Source organism: Leucoraja erinacea, chromosome 9 (genome assembly GCF_028641065.1).
Source record: "Leucoraja erinacea ecotype New England chromosome 9, Leri_hhj_1, whole genome shotgun sequence".
In the NCBI taxonomy this organism is placed as follows: Eukaryota; Metazoa; Chordata; class Chondrichthyes; order Rajiformes; family Rajidae; genus Leucoraja; species Leucoraja erinaceus.
In genome coordinates this window covers 58262003-58289031 of record NC_073385.1, presented here as the reverse complement: position 1 = coordinate 58289031, position 27029 = coordinate 58262003, and the positions used below count along the sequence as shown (strand labels likewise).

At 43.8% G+C, this 27029-nt stretch overlaps 1 protein-coding gene and 1 long non-coding RNA gene across 2 annotated transcripts; one reads left to right on the top strand and one right to left on the bottom strand.

Moving 5' to 3' along the window:
• Positions 1-3901: 3901 nt before the first annotated feature.
• LOC129700424 (uncharacterized) lies at positions 3902-22635 on the bottom strand. The gene is made up of 3 exons (XR_008724060.1): positions 22384-22635; positions 20962-21049; positions 3902-5915 (listed from the first exon to the last, which is right to left on the bottom strand). It is a non-coding gene; the product is annotated as an uncharacterized LOC129700424 (long non-coding RNA).
• Positions 22636-24873: 2238 nt separating this feature from the next.
• Positions 24874-26791, top strand: LOC129700423 (photoreceptor outer segment membrane glycoprotein 2-like). Its single transcript, XM_055640893.1, is given in 4 exon segments — positions 24874-26097; positions 26100-26290; positions 26292-26395; positions 26397-26791. Coding segments are annotated over 4 exon segments (678 nt in total). The 5' UTR covers positions 24874-25925; the 3' UTR covers positions 26608-26791.
• The last annotated feature ends 238 nt before the right edge of the window (positions 26792-27029 follow it).

Genomic DNA, 27029 nt, shown 5'->3' with positions numbered 1-27029 from the left:
CCATCGCAACCGGCCGCTCAACGCAACGCAACGCAACGCAACGCTCACAGCGCGCGCCGCGACACGCCCCTCCCCCCCCGCTCCCATTCGACGGTGCCCGGCAGCCGGGGGGCGGGACTACACGCTCTCTAGCGCCCTCCCCTTCTCGGCGATTGGCCGGCCAACGAACGTCACAGTCCTGCCGCATTCACCCACTGCGCCATCGTGGCCCGAAGCATTCTGGGAATTGTAGTTGTCTGTGGGGGAAGGAAGGGGAAAGCGAAGTTGGCTTTCATCAACACACCGATGCTTTGGTCGTAACTTGCTCCAACGTTGGTCGGGCAAAGCTGGAGTCTTTAAGCTAGAATGTAATAATCGAACATTTAGAAAAGAATAGGAGAAGCGAAAAAGATTTATGAAAAGAGGGTGACCAGGAGAAAAGATAAAGGGGAGCCAGTAGATTCTCTCCTCCATACTTTGCTCTTGTCACCCCTCTGTTATGTTAATCTTCGTCTCATCTGTCCACAAAACCTTTTTCCAGATCTGTGGTTGTTCTTTTAAGTACTTCTTGGCAAACTGTGATCAGGCCATCTATTTTTGCAGCTAACCGGTGGTTTGCATCTTGCACGTGTAACCTCTGTATTTCTGTTCATTGAAAAGTCATTTGAAAAGTCCATAACTGACTGCTGAAGAGTGTTTCTGATATGTCAGACAGGTGTTTGGGAATTTTTCTTTATTATAGAGAGAATTCTCATGTTATCAGCTGTGGGGGTCTTCCTTGGCCTGTCAGTCCCTTTGCGATTAGTAAACTCACCAGTGCTCTCTTTCTTCTAATGATGTTCCAAACAGTTGATTTTGGTAAGCCTAAGGATTGGCTGGTGTCTCTAGCAGTTTTATTCTTGTCTCTCAGTCTCACAATGGCTAATTTGACTTTCATCGTCACAACTTTGGTCCTCGTGTTGATAAACAGGAATACAAGTTTCCAAAGGTGATGGTAAGACTGGAGGAAAGACTTGGTGCTGACAGCTCTCTGATACCTGCATTAAGGAGGCATTTAAACACTCCTGAGCAATTACAAACACCTGTGAAGCCATGTGTCCCAAACATTATGGTGCCCTGAAATGGGGGGGGGACTATGTATAAACACAGCTGCAATCTTTACATGGTGAAACCAAAATGTATAAAAATGGCCTTTAATAAAATCTGACAATGTGCACTTTAACCACATGTCATTTTTTTCTATTACAAATCTCAAATTGTGGAGTACAGAGGCAAATAAATAAATTGTGGGTCTCCGTCCCAAACATTATGGAGGGCTTATGTATAGTAAGATTTTTACTGAACTCTATGCAAAAAAACAAATTTCACTGTACATGCAACATTAAAGTACCATTGAACAATTGAGCTGCAGGATTAAGCCATCTCAATGCAATTTTATAGACCCTACCCAGACCGCACCCAGAGTACTATGCGCAGGTTTGGTCTCCTTACCAACTGAGAGATACTCCTGGTGTAGAATCAATGGATAGAGGAATAAAGAGGCTGGTTAAGAGATGGCAGAGCAGGAGAGTGATATAGAAGTAGAAGAATAGCCATGATGGATGCATAGTGGAGCAGGCTCATTGGGCCAGATGGCCAACTCCTTCGGCTATTTCTTATGTTGTGGTGTTAACACAATAATCTTCCAAAGGACACAAGATTAAAGCACAGGTCATTATAAAGTGTGCCCGTCAGCATTATTCTATTGCAGTGAGAAATAGAAAATTCTATTGCAGTGACATGGATAGAAAATTGGTTGGCAGACAGGAAACAAAGGGTAGGGATTAACGGGTCCTTTTCAGAATGGCAGGCGGTGACTGGTGGGGTAACCCAAGGCTCGGTGCTGGAACCGCAGCTATTTACAATATAAATTAATGATTTAGATGAAGGGATTATGTAACTTTCATGTTCTTTTTCTAGGTCTGCACAAAACTTGAGTCTTTAATTTACAACAGAAGTCTTTAATGTTTCACTCAATGCTGGCAGCAAGACCAGTGACAATGGCTGCTCACATACTGTCTACAGACAGGATAAACTATATACAAAACATCTCCCTTTCTCCTGTACAGCGCCACCTGCTGCACGGGTGGAGCAACGGGTCCTCCCACCCCACACAGTCCACCAAACATCACAGTAACATAAGCAAATTTGCAGATGACACAAAGCTGGGTGGCAGTGTGAACTGTAAGGAGGATGCTTATGAGAATGCAGTGTGACTTGGACAGGTTGGGTGAGTGGGCCGATGCATGGCAGATGTGGATAAATGTGAGGTTATCCACTCTGGTAGCAAAAACAGGAAGGAAGATTATTTAAATAGTGTCAAGTTGGGAAAAGGGGAAGTACAACGGTATCTGGGGGTCCTTGTTCATCAGTCAATGAAAGTAAGCATGCAGGTACAGCAGGCAGTGAAGAAAGCGACAGCAGGCAGTGAAGAAGGCCTTCATAACAAGAGGAGTTGAATATAGGAGCAGAGGTCCTTCTGCAGTTGTTCAGGGCCCTGGTGAGACCACATCTGTAGTATTGTGTGCAGTTTTGGTCTTCATATTTGAGGAAGGAGATTCTTGCTATTGAGGGAGTGCAGCGTAGGTTTACAAGGTTGATTCCTGGGATGGCTGGACTGTCATATGCTGAGAGAATGTTGCGGCTGAGCTTGTCTACTCTGGAATTTAGAAGGATGAGAGAGGATTTTATTGAAACATATAAGATTATTAAGGGTTTGGACACACTAGAGGCAGGAAACATGTTCCCGATGTTGGGGGAGTCCAGAACCAGGAGCCACGGTTTAAGAATAAGGGGTAAGCCATTTAGAACGGAGATGAGAAAACACTTTTTCACATAGTTGTGAGTCTGTGGAATTCTCTGCCTCAGAGGGTGGTGGAGGCCGGTTCTCTGGATATTTTCTAGAGAGAGCTCAATAGGGCTCTTGAAGATAACTGAGTCAGGCAATATGGGGAGAAGGCAGGAACGGGGTACTGATTGTGGATGATCAGCCATGAGCACATTGAATGGCGGTGCTGGTTTGAAGGGCCAAATGGCCTACTACTGCACCTATTGTCTATTAATAGTTATGAAGTGTAAACTGCTCTAGGAACTCAGCGGGGTTGATATCCTGTATCAGGACTGAGAGACGAAAGGGAAAATATAGCGGTGAGAGGGACAGGTGAGATAGAGGCTGGCAGGTGATAGGTGAAAACATAAGAAAAGGATAATGGGCAGATGTTGACAGGTGGGGTAGGGACAGGTGCTGGTAGGTGATAGGCGGGATCAGAAATCCCTCTAAAACCCTCCTTATCCATTTATCTGTTCGATTGTCTTTTGAAAGTCATAATTGTATCAACTTGTATAGTTTCCTCTGGCAACACATTCCAAATTCGCTCTGGTGAAAACGTTGCAATAATTCGCCATGGCAACCACTGCAGACCAAGTGCTGACAAATGGTAGTATAGATTGGCTCTTCATGGTCGGCTAAAGGGCCTGCTTCTATGCAGTATGAAGCTACAACTCAATATGTTATTAGTTGTTTGTAATGATGTGGTATAGTGTGTTTGTGAAGTCATTACAAATGGTTACAAAAGGCAAGCTGAAGTAGGTTGAGGAAAGGCTCATGTGGAACCCAAATACCAGAGGAGACCATTTGGGCCAAAAGACCTATTTCTGAGTTGTGCTTTTATAATAAATCCCTAAATTAACATATGGCTGAAAAATGTGGTGTTTTACACCTTAAGACGGTTTGATCTGATGCAAATTTCCATAACTGCTGGGAAAACTGATAAACATTTGGAAGAAAAAGTTACCACAACTCTCACGTCCTCCAGCAGACAGGCCCAAAGGCAGCTCTGAACAAAAGTCACTTTCTTTACAGAGTTTACACAAAATGTTGCTCTATTTTGTCAGATCCAGGTTAAAACAGAAGGAATGGTTCAGTGGAGAACATCAGGACATGAAGTTAATAGCTCAATCATTACTTTATTGTCACGTCTACCTAAATACAGTGAAATGCTTTGTTTTGCATATAATCCATTAAAATCACACTGTACATAAGCCCAATCTTCCATAAGTAAAAGAGTGCTATGATTGTAATGTGTAAAAAAATAGTTTTTTTCCAAGGCAGTACACAAAGAGTTGCCACGTTTCTAGTTCTTAAAATTAGAGTCTCATCTTGGCCTTAAAGTGGTCGTTGTCCTGTCGGTAGTGCTGGACTAATTATGTTGGGGTCAGCAATGATATTGGTGCCTTCTCCCGTCGCTCCGTGAAGCCGTTGCGGGTTGTGCCTATGCTGCGTGCTTATCAAACCTCTGTGGGAACTCCAGCGGTGTTTGATCTACGTGATGCCCCGGCTGCTCTAGGGCCTCTGGCAGCCTATTCCATATCACCTCGACCTGCAACCACTGCAAACATCCCATCTCTCACCACCCACACCCGGTTCCTTTTGCCGAGATTGCCATCGCTTGCTTCTCAGGCCTCAGGCAAGATTCAAGATTCAAGAGACATTTCAAGAGACTCTGTGTGGTATCTCAGCTGCACGGAGGCGGAGAGGAGAGCTAACGGTCCAGCAGGTGGCAGAGGCCAGAACTCTGAACAAACTAGGTTCAATAATGACCAACCCCACTCACCCACTCCACGCCCTGAAGGTGATCAAGTGCAGCATCTTCAGTCAGAGACTGATTGCACCAATGTGCAAAACGGAGAGATATAGGAAGTCTTGTATACCTGCTGCTATAAGGTTTTATAATGCACAAAAATAATTTTGGATTTTTTTTAGTATTCATTCATTGTATTTTAACTTATTAAGTATTGAAGCTATCTGTGGAAATGTGTGGTGTTATGTCTGTCTTGAAGCTGTTGTGGCACTGTAATTTCCTGTAAAGGATTATTAAAGGTTATTCAATTCAATTCAATTCAGCGGGTCGTCCACAGAGCGCAGAAGATAATTTGGATACAGCTACCAGACTTGGAGGGCATCTACAATACACAGTGCCTCAGGAAGGCCATGAGCATTCAGAAAGACTCCCCACACCCTTGCAATAGTCTGTTCGAACATCTACCATCCGGCGTTCTACACCCGCACCTCCAGACTTAGGAACAGCTTCATCCCCAGAGCTATAGCAGCTCTGAACTGGTCCTGCTGAGTGCTCCGCCATGAACTGTCTCCCTCGGATGGTCACGTCGCACATCGACCCGGCACAGACCTATTTGCACTTTATACTGCTTTAACCGGGTTTTTTTAAATCTTCTTTCTCGGGGTGTTTAAATTTTTAGCTAATTAAGTTATTACATCGGATGGAAGTTGCATTCCAAATCTTGTTATACCTCTGTGCAATGACAATAAAGATGTATTATTATTATTGTCACATGCACCAGTTGGTACAGTGAAATTTGGGGTCACCATACAGCCATACGAATAAAAAAAAGAACAAAACACAATAGTATTTTACCATTAACATCCTCTGCACAGCGGAAAAACTTTTTACACAGCAATTGGTGATGACAAACAATGCACATGGGTGCTGGTGATCAATAATTTCAAAGGATATTAGATAGGCACTGGACCGCATCAGTGGATAAAAAGAGCTAATATTCATCGGAACTGGGATGTTCCCAGAGTCCTGGTCAATATTCATCCCTCAGTCAACAGCGCTGAGAGAAACGCTATCTAGTCGTTATTGTATTGTTTATATACTGGCTGCTGGTCCATCCCATCAGCTTCTGCACGTCACTTACATTGGTTGTACAGCGCTCTGGGGTATCTACAATGATGTGCAATCATTCCAGGTTCATATCAAGCCATCAGCCTGTAACAGCAAAGTTCACACTCGGACGAGCTATGTTCTGATGTGATCTAGATTTAGTGTCAATCCAAGAGGCTTGTTTAAATTTCCACACATGGACCCCGCTTCCTACGAGATAAAACAATAGATTCACTTTTGTATTATCTCAGAGTACACGACCTTGGACAAGCAAAGTGGAAATGGGGGAAGGGAAAAACATCCACAAATCTGAAATAAAAAATAAAAATGCAGCTGATCAGTCACCATTGGCAAAGAAAATGAATCATGATATTTCAGTTATTGAGAGACAAAGGCAGTGTCGTGCAGTGGGGGGAGGCAGCAAGTGGTTGTGGTGGAGGGTATGAGGAGTTCAGGGTGAGCTGCAGAACCTTGGAATGAGCAGTGTTAGCCCAGGGGTAGACAACAGAGAAACCATAGCCAGAGAGTGCAATTGGGACATTCAGCAGCTTCCTATATCACAGTGCTGAGTCAGCAGAACATGCTTTAATGCTGGACAAAAAACAAAGGTTTGCAGTGTTCCTCAGAGTCTTGGTACCCAGATCACTAGAGCTGTAGGCAGCAGCTCTACCAGCTGAACCACTGTGTAGCCCAGTGAAATAAAATACCAAAAAGGCCAGGTTCGAATTGGATGAGATTGGACCTGTCCACATTAGCTTTACTGACCAAATATAATGAAGGACAATCAAATTAAGAGCACAAGGATTAAAGAGAGTTGATTCATTATTAAATCGGACATGATGGGAAAATGAAAGAGCTGTGCAGAAAGATTGGAATAAAGGTGACAGTTAAGTAAAATGTTACAGGTAATTAAAATCAGAATGGTACATAGATACATGGAAAATAGGTGCAGGAGTAAGCCATTCGGCCTTTCGAGCAAGCACCGCCATTCACCGTGATCATGGCTGACCATCCACAATCAGTATCCCATTCCTGCCTTCTCCCCATATCCCTTGATTCCACTAGCTCCAAGAGCTCTATCAAACTCTCTTTTGAAAGCATCCAGTGTCGGCCTCCACTGCCTTCTGTCAGAGAATTGCACAGATTTACAACTCTCTGGGTGAAAAGGTTTTTCCTCATCTCAATTCTAAATGGCCTAGCCTTTATTCTTAAACTGTGGCCCCTAGTTCTGGAATCCCCCAACATCGGAATTTTTTTTCCTGCATCTATCGTGTCCAATCCCTTAATAATTTTTTATGTTTCTATAAGATCCCCTCTCATTCTTCTAAATTCCAGTGCATACCAGCCCAGTCGGTCCATTCTTTCATCATGACAGTCCCGCCATCCGGGAATTAACCTTGTGAACCTACGCTGCACACCCTCAATAGCAAGAATGTCCTTCCTGGAGACCAAAACTGCACACAATACTCCAAGTGTGGTCTCACCAGGGCCCTGTACAACTGCAGAAGGACCTCTGCTCCTATACTCAAATCCTCTCATTATGAATGCCAACATGCCATTACTGATGTACCCAGGTCTCATTGCACTTCCCCTTTTGTTAATCTGACATCATTCAGATAAGTCTGAAGAAGGGTCTCGACCTGAAACATCACCTATTCCTTTGCTTCATAGATGCTGCCTCATCCATTGAGTTTCTCCAGCATTTTTGTCTACTTTCTTGAACTATTCAGATAATAATCTGTCTTCTTGTTCTTCTTGTTCTTGCCACCAAAGTGGATAACCTCACATTTATCCACATTACACTGCATCTGCCATGCATCTGCCCACACACCCAACCTATCCAAGTCACCCTGCATCCTCATAGCATCCTCTTCACAGTTCACACCTCGCTTTGTGTCATCTGCAAATTTGCAAATGTTACTTTTAATTCCTTCATCTAAATCATTAATATATATTGTGAATAGCTGCAGTCCCAGCACCGAGCCTTGCGCTACCCCATGAGTCACTACCTGCCATTCCGAAAGGGACCCCTTAATTCCTACTCTTTGTTTCCTGTCTGCCAACCAACTTTCCATCCATTTCAATACCCTACCCCCAATACCATGTGCTCTAATTTTGCCCATTAATCTCCTGTTTCTGTTTTCAAGGGAGCCACATTTGTCTTAATCAATCTTTTCCTTTTCACATACCTAAAGAAGCTTTTATTATCCTCCTTTATATTCTTGGTTAGCTTACCTTCGTACCTCATCTTTTCTCCCCGTATTACCTTTTTAATTACCTTCTGTTGTACTTTAAATGTTTCCCAATCCTCTGGCTTCCTGCTCATCTTTGTTATGTTATACGTCTTCTCTTTTCTCTTCTCCTTTCGTTTTATGCTGTCCTTCACTTCCCTTGTCAGCCACCGTTGCGTCTTACTCCCCTTAGAATCTTTCCTCCTCTGGAATGAAATGATCCTGCATCTTCTGGATTATTCCCAGAAATTCCTGCCATTACTGTTCCACCATTATCCCTGCTAAGGTCCCTTTCCAGTCAATTTTGGCCAGCTCCTCCCTCAAGCCTCCATAGTAGGTATGTTGCAAAGCCTACCTGAAGATCGCTGAAAATCTGTCCCAGCCCGTGTGCGCGATTTTGGCGCCGTTTAGAGGTGGGCGGGTTTAAAACGTGATTTTCCCTAGCCTGTTCAAATCGAGGTTTTTCAGCCTAGTTAATTATTATCGGAAAATCGCTGGAAGATTCCGTAGCTGGAGCTATATTTAGTTTTAAGGGCTTTCTTTACTTGTTATAGTAGGTTAAAAATTAACCTCTAAACCCGCGACCGCCGACAACGGGTCAGATCTCATACAGGGGAAAACGGAAGGTAGGCTGTTTATTTTTACGTTAAAAAGGGCTTCTTAAGATCCCTTTATACAAAGTTTAATGTTGCGAGTAGCTAATTTGGGCCCCATTATATCCCGCGGTATTTTTCTGGGCATTTGAGGGCACAAATCTACCGCAATGTGAACGTTCTAAACCAGCGCGTTCACAGGATCCCACTAGAAAGCTGATTTAAATGGACTTTAATTTACAGCAATTGAACACTAAATTCCTTCCATTTGGTCTATAAATTAATGTAAATGAGATTTTAAAATCATGTTTTATTGTGAATTATTTGTGAATATTATTTGGACACTTAGGCTATTTAAAAATGTTAATCATTTATTAAGAAATGGATAAATGTTTAGATCTAGTAATTGAAGTTTGAAATTAGCTACAATTGGGTAACTAACTAATTATATGCTTTAATTTCAGGTCATCCAAGTAAGATTATTTTATAATTGTTTCAGAATGCTTCAATCTATGAAAACTGAAAATTTCATTCAGTTCTCTTAAATTTTAAGAAAGTTATGTGCTTTTGACTGTCCACGATCACAGCTTTTTTGTTATGTCCATAGAAAATCAATAGGGAACAAGATGCTAATTTCCGAGTATGAAAATGGCCATAACTTTTTAAATACTTGAGATATGAAAGTGAATTAGGTGTCAAATTAAACTTCATGTTATGCTTTATCTGATGGGATAGATTGCAGACTTGATTTTTTAAATCTCAAAATTTTATAACATTGCTATCCATAGTCCCCTTTGTTCACTTGCAATACTGACACTTCTTATTTTACCATCTACCTCTCAAATTGCAGATTAAAATTTATTATATTATGGTCACTGCCTCCTAGTGGCTCCTTTACCTTGAGTTCCCTTATCAAATCCGGTTCATTGCACAACACTAAATCCAAAATTGCCTTCTCCCTGGTTAGGCTCCAGTACAAACTGCTCTAAGAATTCATCTCAAAGGCACTCCACAAACTCCCTTTCTTGGGGTCCAGTACCAACCTGATTTTCCCAGTCTACCTGCATATTGAAATCTCCCATAACATTACCTTTGTTACATGCCAATTTTAACTCTTGATGTACCTGCACCCTATATCCTGGCTATTGTTTGGGGGCTGTAGATACAGTGCATTCAGAAAGCATTCAGACCCCTTCAATTTTTCCACATTTTGTTACGTTACAGCCTTATTCTAAAATTGATTAAATTCTTTTTTTTAATCATCAATCTACACACAATACCCCAGAATAAAATATCAAAAACAGGTGTTGAGAAATTTTTGCAAAGTAATTAAAAAGAAATAACTGAAATATCACATTTACATAAGTATTCAGACCCTTTACTCAGTACTTAGTTGAGGTACCTTTGGCAGCGATTACAGCCTCAAGTCTTCTTGGGTATGATGCTACAAACTTGGCACACCTGTATTTGTGTAATTTCTCCCGTTCTGCAGATCCTCTCAAGCTCTGTCAGGTTGGATGGGGAGCAATCGATGCACAGCTATTTCAGGTCCCTCCAGTAATGATCGATCGGGTTCAAAAATCCGGGGCTCTGGCTGGGCCACTCAAGGATATTTCACAGACTTGTCAAAAAGCCACATTGCGTTGTCTTGGAATGTGTGTTTAGGTCGTTGTCCTGTTGGAAGGTGAACCTATGCCCCAGTCTGAGGTCCAGAACGCTCTGTAGCTGGTTTTCATCAAGGATCTCTCTGTACTTTTCTCTGTTCATCTTTCCCTCGAAATCCTGACTAGTCTCTTAAATTTTCCTGCCACTGAAACTGTCATCCCCACAGCATGATGTTGCCACCACCAAAATCAATAGGGAATGGTGCTAATTTCCAGTATGATGAGCGGTAACTGGTTTTCTACTTGACATGAAACTTGTCATTCAGGCCAAAGAGTTCAATCTTGGTTTCATCAGACCAGAGAATCTTGTTTCTCATGGTCTGCGAGTCCTTTAGGTGCCTTTTGGCAAACTCCAAACGGGCTGTCGTGTCACTTTTTCTGAGTGGCTTCCGTCTGGCCACTCTGCCATAATGGCCTGATTGGTGGAGTGCTGCAGATATAGTTGTCCTTCTGGAAGGTTCTCCCATCTCCACAGAGGAGGTCTGGAGCTCTGTTAGAGTAACCATCGGGTTCTTGTTCACCTCCCTGACCAAGGCCCTTCTCCCCCTATTGCTCAGTTTGGCTAGGCAGCCAGCTCAATGAAGAGTCCTGACGGAGGCCACTGTGCTTTTCGGAACCTGCCATGCTGCAGAAATTGTTTTATACCCTTCCCCAGATGTGTGTCTCGACACAATCCTGACTCGGAGGTCTGCGGACAATTCCTTTGTCTTCATGGCTTGGTTTGTACTCTGACATGCACTGTCCACTGTGGGACCTTATATGGACAGGTGTGTGCTTTTCCAAATCATGTCCAATCAATTTAATTTACCACTGGTGGACTCAAGAGAGTCAAGTCAAGAGTCAATTTAATTGTCATTTGGACCCCTAGAGGTCCAAACGAAATGCCGTTTCTGCAGCCATACATTACACACAAATAGACCCCAGACACAACATAATTACAATTTTACATAAACATCCATCACATAGCTGTGATGGAAGGCCAAAAAAAAACTTATCTCTCCACTGCACTCCCCCCCCCCCCCGATGATCAGAGTCAAAGTCAAAGCCCCCGGCTGGCGATGCACATTGTCCAGCGGCCATTGAAGCCACGCCGGCGTTGTGGTGCTTGTGCGGTCGCACACGGGTCGTTGTCCTGTTGGAAGGTGAACCCCCCCCAGTCTGAGGTCGCTGTAAAGTCCCGCAGCAGGTTCCAGTCGCGGATCTCTCTGTACTTGGCTCTGTTCATCTTTCCCCCTCCCAGTTCCTGCCGCTGAAACAACTCCCCACAGCATGAAGCTGCCACTGCTAGGCATCACTGTAAAGTATGTCTCTGGCCAGGTGATGCTTCGGCGGGCTTTCTCCAGACATGACACTTGTCAATCAGACCCGCAGAGTTCAGCCTTGTTTTCTCAGACCAGCAGCCTCCGACTCATGGTCTGCGAGCCTTTAGGTGCCTTCAGCAGCAAACTCCAAACGGGCAGCGTGTCACTTTTTCTGAGTGGCCTCCGTCTGGCCACTCTGCCAGCAATGGCCTGATTGGTGGAGTGCTGCAGCAACCCGCTCCTTCTGGAAGGTTCTCCCATCTCCCCAGCGACGGAGCGACTCTGTGAGTAGCACCATCGGGTCCCCGGTTCCTCCTGTTGGAGGCCCTTCTCCCCCGTTATTGCGGCCAGGCAACGCTCAATGAAAAGTCCTGATGGAAAAGCCACTGGTCTCTTCGGCAGGGAGAGATTTGCAAAATTTGTTTATACCCCCCCCCAGATGTGTGTCCCGACACACACCTGTCCCGGAGGTCAAACAATAACAAAAACTACATTAAAACTCACATGCACAGAAACTAATGGGAACCGGACAGATATAGCAGAGGCCGCTGCTGGCCAGATCCGCGTCCGCCTATTTACCGACCACTGGTGGACTCCAATCGAGTTGTAGAACTATATCAAGGATTATCAATAGAAACAGGATGAACCTCAGCTCAATTTTGAGTATCATAGCAAAGGGTCTGGATACTTATGTAAATGTGATATTTCAGTTATTTATTTTTAATTAATGTGCAAAAATTTCTAAAAACCTGTTTTCGCTTCATTCTGGGGTATTGTGTGTAGATTGATGATTAAAAAAATGAATTTATCCATTTTAAAATAAGGCTGTAACGTGACAAAATGTGGAAAAAGTGAAGGGGTCTGAATACTTTCTGAATGCACTGTAACTCCCATTAGGGTCTTTTTGCCCTTACAATTTCTCAGTTCTATCCACAATGACTCTACATCTTCTGATTCTATGTCATCCCTTGCAAAGGACTGAATTTCATTCCTTACCAACAGAGCTGCCCCTCTCCCTCTGCCCACCTGTCTGTCTTTTCAATAGGACATATAACCCCGAATATTCAGTTCCCAGCTCCGATCCTCTTGCAGCCATGTCTCTGTAATTCCCACAACATCATACCTGCCAATCTCTAACTGAGCCCCAAGCTCATCCACTTTATTTATTATGCTCCGTGCAATCATAAATAACACTTTTAATTTGATATTCACCTCCCCTCTCACACCGGTTCCTATTTCACCTGACCTTACCTTCTTATCCCTTCTTGAACTTTCCGTACCATTAATTTGGGTGTCTTTCGTAACTTTACCTGTGCTCCTCTCTTTCCCTTTAACGCCATCCTTAAACTTCCAATTTGTCGACCCCTCCCTCCTGCTATTTAGTTTAAACCCACCCACAGAAGTAATATTTCACCTTTAGGGCCAACCAGGTCAACTGAAAATAATGCACTCATATCGTTGACGACAAGTCTTTACCATCCACGCCAAATTTTATCCAAATTTCCCAGACGCAGCAACTTCATATCATTCGATGAATTAGAGATGGACAACACCGGAGCTTGTAGACAGGTTGCCTACAACACATTTGGCCCTCACCTGCAGTCACTGCACCATTAGTCCGTAAATAATGATGGGCCATATTACTCTCCCCATTAGTTTACCGGAGAATTCTGGGTCATTAAGCAACACTTTTCACATCGATGGAATACTGCAGCAGGAGCAAAGATAGACTGAAGGTCATCATCAGGCTCCAAGCTGAGTGTTATTGATCTTGAAACTTATGGGAACACTCTGGAGGATGCTGAGCATTACAGAAATATTATACCCTGAAACACGATATGAGGAGAGCAACACATTTGACAAGATGGACTCTAAGTGGCTTGGTTCTTAATAATTTATGAAGAATTAGAAAATGCAATATTCTGAAAAAGAGACGTCTGTTGCCATTTCCACGGGTAACTGGGAAATTGCACTCAGACTTGTCGGCAACCAGGCATTCTTCCTGCAACTGTAGGCACCTGGTATTTCAACGGACACACTTAAATACATAAATACATAATAATAATAATAATAATAATAATAATACTACACTTTATTGTTATTCTAAATACCTGTACATACAACAAAATTTCAGTTTTCCCTCTGAAATTGTTTGGGACATAAGGAACTGGGTCATTTCAAACCTGCCCCCCCCCCATCAATAATGGGGTGCTTATCTTGCTTTACCTTAAATATCAATATTTCATGAAAGCATCTTTTCTTATTTAAACACATCTATGTCCATTATCCGTGAGCATGCAAATATGTTGGATAAGAGCACAGTTCTAAGCAATGGCACAAAGTTATTTCCTTGATCATTTATACCTCAACAAGCTCACATCTCAGCAGACCGGTGTCGAATACAAATATCCCTTTCGAATGACGTTTTCCTCATTGATCCACTTCTGCCTTTGCTGCACATTACACCCTCAGTTCCCTGAGCATTGGTTTTTCTACTTTTCCGTTTTAATACTGTACTCTCACAAATGACCTCCACACACTACATTAAACAATATTTCAGCCCACCTCCTTTCCTGTTGAAACAATATCCCCACCACTCCAGACTCCATTTCCCCAGAGACAGGCAAATGCAGAATCTGCAATCTGGAGCGACTACCTATCACTTTCCTTTCTATCAGCTTCTATAATCTGCAACCCCTTGTGATCTCCACTCATCACCTCCCAGATTATGTTGCAATCTCCACCCTAACCTCCTCCCATCTGGGTCCATCTGCCCATCAACCCCTCTAAACCTGGATCCACCCAGTGCTGCTGGGGCCGCTGAGAACAAAGAGGGACCTGGCGTAAGGGAGCCACCAAAAGAACAAAAAGTGACTCGGCATATAGGGAGAGGGGAGGGGGGGTAGGCGTTGAGAACAAAAAGGGACCATTGGAACGACTTTGAATACTCGGAAACTTTGTTAGTGCCCGACATGTGATGACTCTGCATACTTTGTTTTTCGGGTATGCAAAACAAAGAATTTCACTGTGAAATGTGATATGAGAATAAAATATCAATCAATCAATCAACCACTTATTACGTGCCAGCCCATGCCTCACCTTATATAAATATCCACAACAGTTTTAGTCACATGTATTGTGCAAAAAATAATAATTTTGATTATATTGAGAGTGGATGTTTCTAGATTAATTTATGGGAATTAAACATTAAATTCCTTCCATTTGGCATATGTTCATGACAGTGAGATTTAAAAATCATGTTATATTGTGAATTCTTGTGTGAATGGGGATTAGTTTGTTATTTGGATACTTAGGCTATTTAAAAAAAAAGAAATGGATAAATGTTTAAATCTAGTAATTGAATTTAGATGAATTTAATTGATATGATGAAACTGATGAATATGATTTTTTTGTTGGGTATTTACTATTTGTTTTAGCATTTAACTTTATCATTTCTACCTAATAATAACTTGTTTCTGTTAATGCTGTTCAGTGTTTTTTTTTCCTTTACATTTTAAACACATGTCTCCTAAGAAGAAATGCAAAATCGTCAATCCAAATGCCCAGCAAACGAGACTGATTTGGACAGTATTCGCAGAGATTATCCGAATTTGGACTACTCCAAATGTGATGATCTACAGGACATAGAAACATAGAAACATAGAATTAGGTGCAGGAGTAGGCCATTCGGCCCTTCGAGCCTGCACTGCCATTCAATATGATCATGGCTGATCATCCAACTCAGATGATCCCATACCTGCCTTCTCTCCATACCCCCTGATTCCCTTAGCCACAAGGGCCACATCTAACTCCCTCTTAAATATAGCTTAATGGGAAAGTAGTGGGCAGAAAGGCATGTCATGCGTGGTTTGAAGAGCAAAAACTTGTAGTTTACAATGCCAAAATTGAAAAGTTGAGGAAAAACAAGGTGTACAGAGTTGCTTATCGGTTATAATCTGAGGAGTATGATGATGCTAGTGATTATGATATGCCAATGTACCAGCTACAACTGATCTTCTCCATAAAGACTTGGTCTATTGCTAGAAATTGTAATTTATTTAGCTATCTGTTATGGACTTACAGCATATAATGCAATAATATTAAAGTTCTGATCTTGAGAATATTACATTTTTGAATTTTCAAGGCAGTCTGGGTGTTAATTACTATTTCCGTCACAACGGTCAATTTTGTAATTAGCTACAATTAGGTAATTAACTAATTATATGCTTTAATTTCTGGTCATCCAAGTAAGATGTTTCATATTTGTTTCAGAATGCTTCAATCTATAACAACTGAAAATTTCATTCAGTTCTCTTAATTTTCAAGAAAGTTATGGGCTTTTGACTGTCCTCGATCACAGCTTTTGTGTTAAGACAATGGAAAAGCAATAGGGAACAAATTGCTAATTTCCGAGTATGAATGGCCATAACTTTTTGAATACTGAAGATATGAAAGTGAATTAGGTATCAAATCACACTTCTTTTTATGCTTTATCTGGTGAGATAAATTGCAGACTTGATTTTGTAACATTGCTACTCAATGGCACAAAAGGCAGAGGGGAGATGGGGAGATATTTATCCAACTGCTGTGCTTTGGAGCCTGCAGCAGCATGTTCAATAATAACTTAACAAGGGGGGGGGGGGGATATTTACTGAAAACAAGGTAGTGGGCTTAATTTCTTAAACTTGGAGCAGTAAAATTAAATTGGATCAAAATTTACGTTCAGCTGAATTTACTGTGTGACCTACAACGAGAAAACACCAGGGGTATTCAGCAAGTCAGACAGTGTATGCAGATACAAATGCTGGACAAACTCTACAGGTGAGGCTGCATCTATGGAGCGAAGGATGCTGCCTCACCCGCTGAGTTTCTCCAGCATTTTTGTCTTCCTCTTGCAGTTCTTAAACAATGTATGCAGAGAGATGTACACAGTTGCTTTTGCAGATTCATGGCCCTGCCTGGTGTTTAATTGCAGTCTGACTCCATATTAATGCTGAAAATCATTAGCCCACCACACTCATCAGAATACAAATAGGAATTTGGGATTAAAACAATTACATTATTTGTTACAATTGTACTGGCCACTTTCAGAAATACATTCCAGTCACTCCCAGTGAAAGGAGAAAGTTGGATAACTTTCAGCTTGTTGAGAGCACCCCCTTGTGGGAACCATCAACATTACAGGACATGCACCATGCCTCTTTGAGTACAAAGAGAAGAGTGGTATTTCCACCAGAATATTATTGCGTATTAAAACACAACACACTAAAGTAACTCAGCGTGTCAGGCAGCATCTCTGGAATACATGGATAGGTGATGTTTTGGGTCAGGACACTTCTTCAGACATTGTAGTGGGGTAGAAAGCTGGAAAAGAGGTGGGAGCAGGACAAAGTGTTTAAGAAGGAACTGCAGATGCTGGAAAATCGAAGGTACACAAAAATGCTGGAGAAACGCTGCGGGTGCAGCAGCATCTATGGAGCAAAGGAAATAGGCAAAGTTTTGGCCCGAAACGTTGCCTACTTCCTTCGCTCCATAGATGTTGCTGCACCCGCTGAGTTTCTCCAGCATTTTTGTGTACCTGGGAGCAGGACAAAGCCTGGCAAGTATTAGGAGAAAGAGTGTGATTCACTGATGCGTGGACAAAGGTTAGAGATGAAAAGGTGTCAAAAGGGAGTTAGACAATTGGGAAGAGGAGTTAAATGTACAGGTAGGGATATAGGAAGCGGACATGTTGCAAAGGGGTTTTGGGATGGTGGGAGAAATGGGTGTGCACTGGGATGGGCTGGGCCACAGGAAAGAGAGAGGATTAAAAGGGAGGTGTTACATAAAATTGGAGAATAGGAGGAATATTCCTCAAGCGGAATATGAATTCCTCAAGCTTTTGCTCCTGTTTGCAAGTGTCCTCACTGTGGCAGTGGAGGAGCCCTGGACAGAAAGGGAAGAGGAGTTCAAATGGTTAACCAGGAGATCCAGCAGACCTTGGAAGACCGACTGCAATGGTTCAGAGAAACAGTTAATCAGTCTACACTTGGTCCCTCCGATGTAAAGGAGGCCACATTCGGAACACACAATGCAGTAGATGAGGTTAGAGAAGGTGCATGTGATCCTCTGTATCACCTGGAAGAGCTGCTAGGGTTAGGGTGGAAAGAGGTGGGGACGGGAAAATGTGACTGGTGGTGGTGTTACATTGGAGGTGGCGGAAATGTGGGAGGATGTGTTGAATATAGAGGCCGGTGGATTGAAAGGTAAGAGCCAGGGGAATAAAGAGGAGGGGGAGTGAGAACAGAACTATGAACACAGAGAAGACACAGGTGAGGGATCCATTCACATCAGCAAGAGGGAAACCACATTTATTAAAGTAAGTGGACAGCTCAGATGTCCCAACGTGACAAGCCTCATTGTGGAAGCAAATGCGGTGGAAACGGAGAGATTGCGAGTAGGGGTGGTATCCTTGTAAGAGACAAGATGGGCAGAGGTGTAGTCAAGACAATTGTGGGAGTCGGTGGGTTTATAGTAGATGTCAGTCTTTATTGATCAGATATACTGCCTGACACACTGAGTTACTCCAGCATTTTGTGTTCATAAAGATCATAAATGATAGGAGCAAATTAGGCCATTCGGCCAATTGTCTACTTCGCGGTAGAATAATGGCTGATCCATCTCTCCCTCCCAACCCCATTCTCCTGCCTTCTCCCCATAACCTCTGACACCCGTACTAATCAAGAACTTACCTATCTCTGCCTTAAAAATATCCACTGAACTGGCCATCTGTGGCAAAGAATTCCACAGATTCACCACCGACTAAAGAAATTCCTCCACATCTCCTTCATAAAGGGCCGAATGGCCTACTCCTGCACCTAATTTCTATGTGTCTATGTTTCTATAAAAGAATGTCCTTTAATTCTGAGGCTATGACCTCTAGTCCTAGACTTTCCCACTAGTGGAAACATCCTCTCCACAACCACTCTATCCAAGCCTTTCACTATTTTGTAAGTTTCAGAGATCCCCCCTCATTCTTCCAAACTCCAGCGAGTACAGGCCCAGTGCTATCAAACACTCATCATATGTTAACCTACTCATCCTGGGATCATTCTTGCAAAACTCCTCTGGAACCTCTCCAGAATCAGCACATCCTTCCTCAGATATGGTGCCCAACATTGCTCACAATATTCCAAATGCGGCCTGACCAGCGCCTTGTAGAGCCTCAGCATTACATCCCTGTTTTTGTACATAAGCCCTCTCGAAATAAATGCTAGCATTGCGTTTGCTTTCTTTACTACAGATTTGACTTGCAAATTAACATTTTGGGAATCCTGCACCAGCATTCTCAAGTCCCTTTGCACCTCCGATTTCTGGATTCTCTCCCCATGTAGAAAATAGCCTACACCTTTATTCGTACTACCAAAATGCATGAGTGTACACTATGCTACACTATATTCCATCTGCCACTTCTCTGCCCTCGCTCCCAACCTATCCAAGTACTCCTGTAGAGTCCCTGCTTTCTTTACACTACCTGCCCCTCCACCTATTTTCGTATAATGTCACAAAGCCTTCAATCCTCTCATCTAAATAATAAATTTACAACGTGAAGAGCAGCGACCCAGCACCAACACTTGCGGAACTCTTGATCTGCACCAGATTCCAACATCTGCAGTTCCTTGCGTTTCAATTACTGAGTAATAACTGTTAATGTGCAATATCATCCAAGCACGAAAAGAACTAACATTTTAGCTGTTGAAGAACAGCTTCTTCACCACTGTTATCAAACTCTTGAACAGATCCCTCACATGGTAAGGATTAATTTCTTGATCTTCCAATCTACCTCATTGTGGCTCTTGCATTTCCTCTGCAACTGCAACATTATATTCTGCATTCTGCTTATTTTCTCTATTGCACTGCAGGATATATTTGTGATTTGTTTAAATGTTTTTCACTGTATCTTAGGGGAAATTACAATAAACCAATACCAATTATGTTTCAGATAATAAAGTACTGCAACTGCATGGAAAAAAAAAACACTGTAAAATGGAATGTATTGAGCAATGTTATTGGAGAGCGTGGGGAGCTATTTTTGTTCAGTGGCAATGAAGAAATAGGTCTGAGTTGAGGGTATATGATATTCTGGTAATACAACAAGTATGAGAGAGACTGAGTTCAGAGCTTGCTTTCTTCCACTTCAAAATTCACAGCATGACTCGCACATAGCCAGTCACTGGATAGCATGGAGCAAGACTGCGGGATTACATAACTGGGCTCACATTCTGTTGGCCGAGCTTTCCAGATGATCTAGATCCTATTGTAATCTTAAATAATCTCCACTATTCACTGTACCACCAATTTTTATATCATCAGCAAATCTACTAACCATGTGAACTAATTTCTTACCCAAACCGTTAATATAGATGACTAACAACAGTGAGTTCCAAGTTGCTGAAATAAATCTCTCCTTTATAGGAGGGTTGCGCGTATGGTCACTGGGTCATAGGGCTTGATGCACGGAGATGCTCAATCCATCTGGAGGACATCCATAACTTCCGGTATATGTTATTAATGCAAGAAACGCGTGCTTTCATACCTGTTAAAAACCGCCAAAATGTTGAATTTTTGCGCTGTAAAAAATTGTGGAAGTCGGGGTAAGTGTGAGAGACGTGTACCCAACTTCAGAATTCCAAAAGTGAAGCGAAATGAAGGTAAAGAGAAGTGAGAGCTGAAGGGACAACAACAGCTAAAGTGCTTGGCGAACATTGGCCGTGCAGATATCGGAATTGAAAATATTGGGAATTATCGCGTTTGCTCACTGCATTTCATCAACAGTAAGGCTTTATTTGTGTTTTTTCTTGATTCCTTTGGTATCTAAAAAGTCTCAGAAGTGATAAATCTGGCTGTAAATTTTTCTTCAGATGCGTTTTCATTTTGTATGTAAAAACCCACTTGAGAACCATGGGCGATTTAAAAAATTTAGTCAGATTTATCACTTCTGAAACTTTTTAGATGCCAAAGGAATCAAGAAAAAACACAAATAATGCCTTAGTTGATGAAATGCAGTGAGCAAACGGCCAATGTTCGCCAAGCACTCTGGCTGTTGTTGTCCCTTCAGCTCTCGCTTCTATCTACCGTCATTTCTCCTCACTTTTGGAATCCTGAAGTAGGCTAAATGTCTCTCACGCTTATCCCGATTTCCATAATTATTTACCTCAAAAATTGACAATTTCGGCGGGTTTTAACAGGGCCGCTATGCTGGAAACAATGGTAAGTGCTTACCTGCAGTTCATCGCGTGTACTCCATTTGGAGTAGCGTAGCAACAGTACGGGTCATGGGTCGTGACCCGACTGCCGTGAAACCTCCCTATATTTGAATGTATCAGTTGATCACTATTGGATCATTTATCAACTGTCCCAATGTAAGTGAAAGTTTGCACGTGAAACAAAATAATGACAAGGGGGCCTGAAGCATTATATATACTTACATTTTATCAGCTTCATAAACAAACCAACATTAGCTTCCTCTTGCACAAGACACAGAGTGTTGGGGTAACCCAGTGGGTCAGGCAGCATCTGTGGAGAGAATGAACTGGTGATGTTTCGAGTTGGGACCCTTTCTCGGACTGGCATCCTCTGCCGACTGTTAGCCCAATGGCAGTCTCCTGAAAGGGGCGCTCTGTTGAGGTTCTCTCATGGTATGATCTTACCAGATGGACAGATGAGAAGATTCAAGGACGTGCCTTGAAAAACTGCAGCATCCTTACTCTTGAGAACATCTCAAGATGTTAAGCCCCTTATTGACCAAGAATAATTTTCCACGTATTCTCATCAATTATCCACCGAATGTACCCCTCACTTGGGACACATTTCAGTGAAAGTGGGGGGCACAGCAGTAGAGCTGCTGCTTTACAGCGCCAGAGACCTGGGTTTGATCCTGCCTACATGTGCTGTGTGTATGGAGTTTGTACGTTCTCGTGACTGCATGGGTTTTCTCCCGGTGCTCTGGTTTCCTCCCACACTCCAAAGATGTACATGGTTGTAGGTTAATTGGCTTCTGTAAAATTGTAAATTGTCTCTCCTGGGTAGGATAGTGAGTGTTGTCCCTTGTGAGGATGAGGCTGGTCGGCGCGAACTCGGTGAGCCGAAGGGCCTGTTACTTCACTGTATCTTTAAAGTCTAGGGTAAAGACCAATGAACCCACCAAGCTGCTTGTGGAATGTGGAGCACCTTGGAGAAACCTGTGCGATCATTGGGAGAGCATGCAAACTCCACCCAGACAGCCTCTTGGCTGAGGATTGAACCTGGGTTTGTCGGGCTGTGAGGCAGAAACTCTATCACTGTACTATTATCGATATGGGCAGAATGTTGTGGTTGTACCTGCCTCAACTACCTCCTCTGGCAGATTATTCCATATACCACTACCCTGGTGCCAGGATGCACCTTCTAACCTCATCGTTGATACATTTCCTTCCAGTGTCTGCAGAGTTCAGTTCAAACTGCTGCATATTTAGGTTACTTTTGGTAAAATTCAAATGCTGAAAGAGTTAAGTGTGTTTAATTGTCACGTGTACTGGTAACAGAAGAGGCGGCGAGGGAGGGAAGAGGCGTAGATGATGGAAGACGGGCGGCAGGGAAGTACTATCTACTCTCGCTGCCGATTACTGTTGTGACAGACACGGGAGAGGTTGCTGGGGGGAGAAGAGGCTATCGTTGGGCTGGAGCCGGACAGACTGCACACCCTTGTGAAGTCTCGAACCGAAACGTCACCCATTCCTTCTCTCTAGAGATGCTGCCTGGCCCACTCAGTTACTCCAGCTTTTTGTGTCTATCTTCGGTTTAAACGAGTATCTGCAGTTCCTTCTTTACACATCTTTGTAAAGTCCCGCCTGGACCAAATCTAAACTCACCCGCAGTTGCTGTTAACCTGAAACAAAAACAGAAGATGTCACCGGCCAGAAACGTTGATTCTGCTTCACGACTTCCCACTGAGAGGCTGCCCAATCCGATCAATATTTGCAACATGTCCGATGATTTTTTGTTGTGGTTTCATTGTTCCGCCGCTGTATATTTCCAGGCGAGGTTCATGGAAGCGCACGGAAGCTGCAACAAACTGCACCAGGGTTGAACTCACGATGACTTGGACTCGCCCTCTCTCAGGAGGCGCGCCTGGGGAGTGGGCTGGGTGGGGTGGGTGCGTGTGGGAGGGGGATATAAGGGGCGAGTGGATGCGAGGGGGTGGGGAGAAGGCGCTCCCGCCCCCGGGGGGGGGGGGGGTGGGTGGAGAGAGAGGGGGGGGGGGGGGGGTGGCGGCAAGGGTGGGGGAGCCTCTCCGAGAGGTGGTTCGGGAAGGTGGGGGTTGAGAGGCGAGCGACCTCGTCGTCCCGGGACTTCAGATTTGCCGCTCGACATCTCAGACCGCCAGATCCGACCCAGCGAAGCACATTTTACGGATTTGGTCTGAATTAATATTGGAAAGACTAGATTACAGCTTTTGATTTTCTGACATCCAGCACTTGAAACCCTTTCCCCTTAAAAACTGTCAGATAATCATGTCATCGGTACATTAGCGCCTGACAGTGGAGGGCGTTACATAACCTCTGCTGCCCCAAAACGCAAGAAGAAGAAGAAGATAGGAACATTAGAGTAATTTTTGTAAAGGAAAATAGAAGGGATGTTTGGGATTACATCGCGTGTTTGTTTCTGGGGGATTACAGTGGGAACAGAAGGAGTCCCGGCTAAACCCATTAACCTCTGATTAACCCCTGCCCGTCCAGTCGCCCGTCGACTTCGCCGCCTCGCAAGTGGGGACACATCCCCGGGGCTGCGGATCCTCCGCTCACCCGCACAGGTCTGTTTAATATCTTACAATGACCCCCATAGCGACGCGGCTCGGTAGGGCGGACGGCAAGAGCCTCGGGCAATTCATCATTTCCCACCCGCCATGTGGGAAATCCCACTTAATGCCACAGATTGGTAAGGAAAGAAGAAAGGGAGATGTAATATGTAAAAGAAAGAACTGCAGTTGCTGGTCCAAACCGAAGATACACGCAAAAAGCTGGAGTAACTCAGCGGGTCAAACAACAGTCTGAAGAAGACAGTCTGAAGCAAAGATCCTATAGCAGAGCCATATAGCTCTGCTATAGGATCTTTGGTCTGAAAAAGGGTTGCCTATAGGGTGATTTCACGAAAGGTCACTGGAGCGTAGATCCGCACCCACGTGACCGAAAATCTCAAGTGGAGGACACGCTAGACATCCGGTACATGTTAGTGGATGGGAAAACACGCGCTTTCCCACCCGTTAAAAACCTAGAAAACGGCCAGGTTTTGATCTGCAATTTATTGTGCCAGTCGGGGTGACCGTGAGGCACAGCTACCTAGATTTACAGTTTAAAAAAAAGATAGAAACTAAGGTAAATTAAAGAGGGAGCTGAAGGTGCCAATCCAGCGGAAGTGAACAGCGGACATTTGCCGTGGAGATTTAAAGGTCCAAAATATCGGGAATTATCGCGTTTGCTCGCTGAATTTCATCAAAAGTAAGTCAATAATGCCTTACTTTTGATGAAATTCAGCGAGCAAACGCGATAATTCCCGATATTTTGGACCTTTAAATCTCCACGGCAAATGTCCGCTGTTCACTTCCGCTGGATCCAGTGACCTTTCGTGAAATCACCCTATTTCCTTCGCTCCATAGATGCTGCCTCACCCGCTGAGTTTCTCCAGCATTTTTGTCTGCCTTCGATTTTCCAGCATCTGCAGTTCCTTCTTAAACAGGCAGAGAAATCACGTTTTGATCGAGACCCTTCTTCAGGCTGAGTCAGGGGAAAGGGAAACGAGAGATATAGACGGTGATGCAGAGGGATACAGAACAAATGAATGAAAGATATGCACAAAAGTAACAATGATAAAGGAAACAGGCCATTTTGTTAGCTGTCGGCTTGGTGAAAACGAGTTACAGACAACGAGAGACAACGTTGAAACCGGTGCAATATGGGGGTGGGGGGGGGGGGGGGGGGGGGGGGGTGGGGGTGGAGAGAGGGAATGGGAGGGTTACTTGAAGTTAGAGAATATTGCAGATGCTGGAATCTAGAGCCAAAGTCAAAATAGTGCTGGAGAAAGCAGTGCCGCGAGGCAGGCAGCATTTGTGGATGGAAATGGGCAGAGAACGTTTCTTTGAGTCTGAAGAAAAGTCCAGCCGGAAACGTCGCCTGTTCATTCCCTCCACAGACGATGCCTGACCGGCTAAGTTCCTCCAGCACTTTGTGTTGTCCAGAATCCATTTTCTGTAGATTCATGTCTCTCGATTTTAAAATTGCTGTTACTTGGTTAGATTTAGTCTTGTCCAAACCTGCAGATACGCTGGTGGGGAAGGGTTTGAGGGGTAGAGGGCCAAGTGGAGTGTGAGAAAGGGCTGCCCTTCACCTGCACTCCGCCCCCTCCCCGCATCCCCCCGGTGTAGGCGGTGAGTGCCTTTTACTAGACTCAGAAATCCGCCCTCTCCCACCGCCTCTTCTCCCACCTTTCCACCTCACCGCCAAGTTTTGCTTCAGCATTTGGTCACGAACCTCACTCCGGTCATGAAAGTTGATCATGAGGAAAGGAAGCGATAACTTGCACCTCACGGCAGTGACCCTCTGAACTGTCGAGTGTTTCCAGAGATTGTTCCGTTGAAGATTTTCACCTCTGGCAGTCCCAAAAAGATTAGTCCAGCGTCACTGTATGCTTCCGGGATTCTCAGTTTTAATTTAAAAAACTTTACAAATGTTGACAAAATCATTGTCACATTTCAAAGAAATAAGTTTGTAAAGTCATGAGTAGCAGAGATAAAGTGAATAGACCCAGTCATTTCCCCAGGGTACAGAAGTCTAAAACCAGAGGGCGTAGGTTTAAGGCGAGAAAGATAAAATGTAGAAGGAACCTGAGGCAGAACATTTTCACAGGGAGGGTGGTGTCCACATGAACAAGCTGCCAGAGAGAGTGTTAGAAGCAGGAACAATTACCAGTTTTAAAAGACACTTTGAAAGGTATGGAGGAGTATAGAAACATAGAAAATAGGTGCATGAGTAGGCCATTCGAGCCTGCACTGCCATTCAATATGATCATGGCTGATCATCCAACTCAGTATCCTGTACCTGCCTTCTCTCCATACCCCCTGATCCCTTTAGCCACAAGGGCCACATCTAACTCCCTCTTAAACATAGCTGAAGAACTGGCCTCAACTACATTCTGTGGCAGAGAATTCCAGAGATTCACCACTCTCTGTGTAAAAAATGTTTTTCTCATCTCAGTCCTAAAAGATTTCCCCTTTATCCTTAAACTGTGACCCCTTGTTCTAGACTTCCCCAACATCGGGAACAATCTTCCTGCATCTAGCCTGTCCAACCCCTTAAGAATTTTGTAGATCCAATACCGACTTGTGGGACTAGTTTGCTTACGCAACTTTGTTGTGTGGATGAGTTGGGCCGAATGGCCTGTTTCTGTGCCGTGTAAGTTCCTGACTCTACTGAATTTGTCTTCTGCAGGAAGGTTACCCCGTGATCGTGTCACCTCAGGGCCGTGCCCGAACCGAACCCTGTCTTCTTGCAGTCTCGGTGTTCTTGGAGTGAGATTCACCAAAAGCAGGAGACAAAACTGGCCCAGGTGCTGTGGATCTTAAACTGTGTGTCGGTGCTGACAGAGGTGGTTCTGATCAGCCTGGGAGTTTACCTGCGCCTGGAGATGAGGAAACGCAGGGAGGTGCTGGCGGGTGAGGGGATGGCCTCGGTCCCCAAAATGCTGGTGGCGGCCGGTGCCATTGTTTTTGGTGTCAACCTGCTGTGGGGCCAAGATCAGCCACGACTGCTGGGATAACAAGTTCTCCCGCTGGAGGCTGCTCATGCTTCCTTACATCACCTGCATCCTTTTCTTCACCTTCTGCATCCTGGAGCATGATGGAGAGGTCCCTCCACCTGTGCCTCCAGCGCACCATGAGGTGCTTTAAAGACATTGATATCCCGGGCAGGTGCTCCCTCAAGAAGACCGTGGACGAGTTGCACTTCGAGTTCCACTGCTGCGGCAACAAAGGCTTCAGGGACTGGTTCGAGATCCAGTGGATCAGCTCACGCTATCTGGACATGAACTCCAAAGAAATCTAGGTGTAAGTGGAAAGGAGATGGGGGAGGGCAGGGGAGATAGAAAATAGGAGCAAGAATGTCTGAGCAGCTCCACTGTACTATTCAGTACTACTGGAGCTATTCATCCACCTCACTATCTTATCTCTCCCCCTTAAATCCCATGGATCCCTTAGGTATTAATAAATCTATCTGCCGTCATCCTCAATATTTGTTGAATGCATTACTCCGAGTATGTGCACGTTATTTGCACTTTATCAGTTTATTTATTCATGTGTGTATCTATTTATATTATGGTATATGGACACACTTATCTGTTTTGTAGTAAATGCCTATTATGTTCTGTGTGCTGGAGCAAAGCAAGAATTTCATTGTCCTATACAGGGACACATGACAATAAACTCACTTGAACTAGTCTGGGAAATTCAAGCTTGGGGATTCAAACA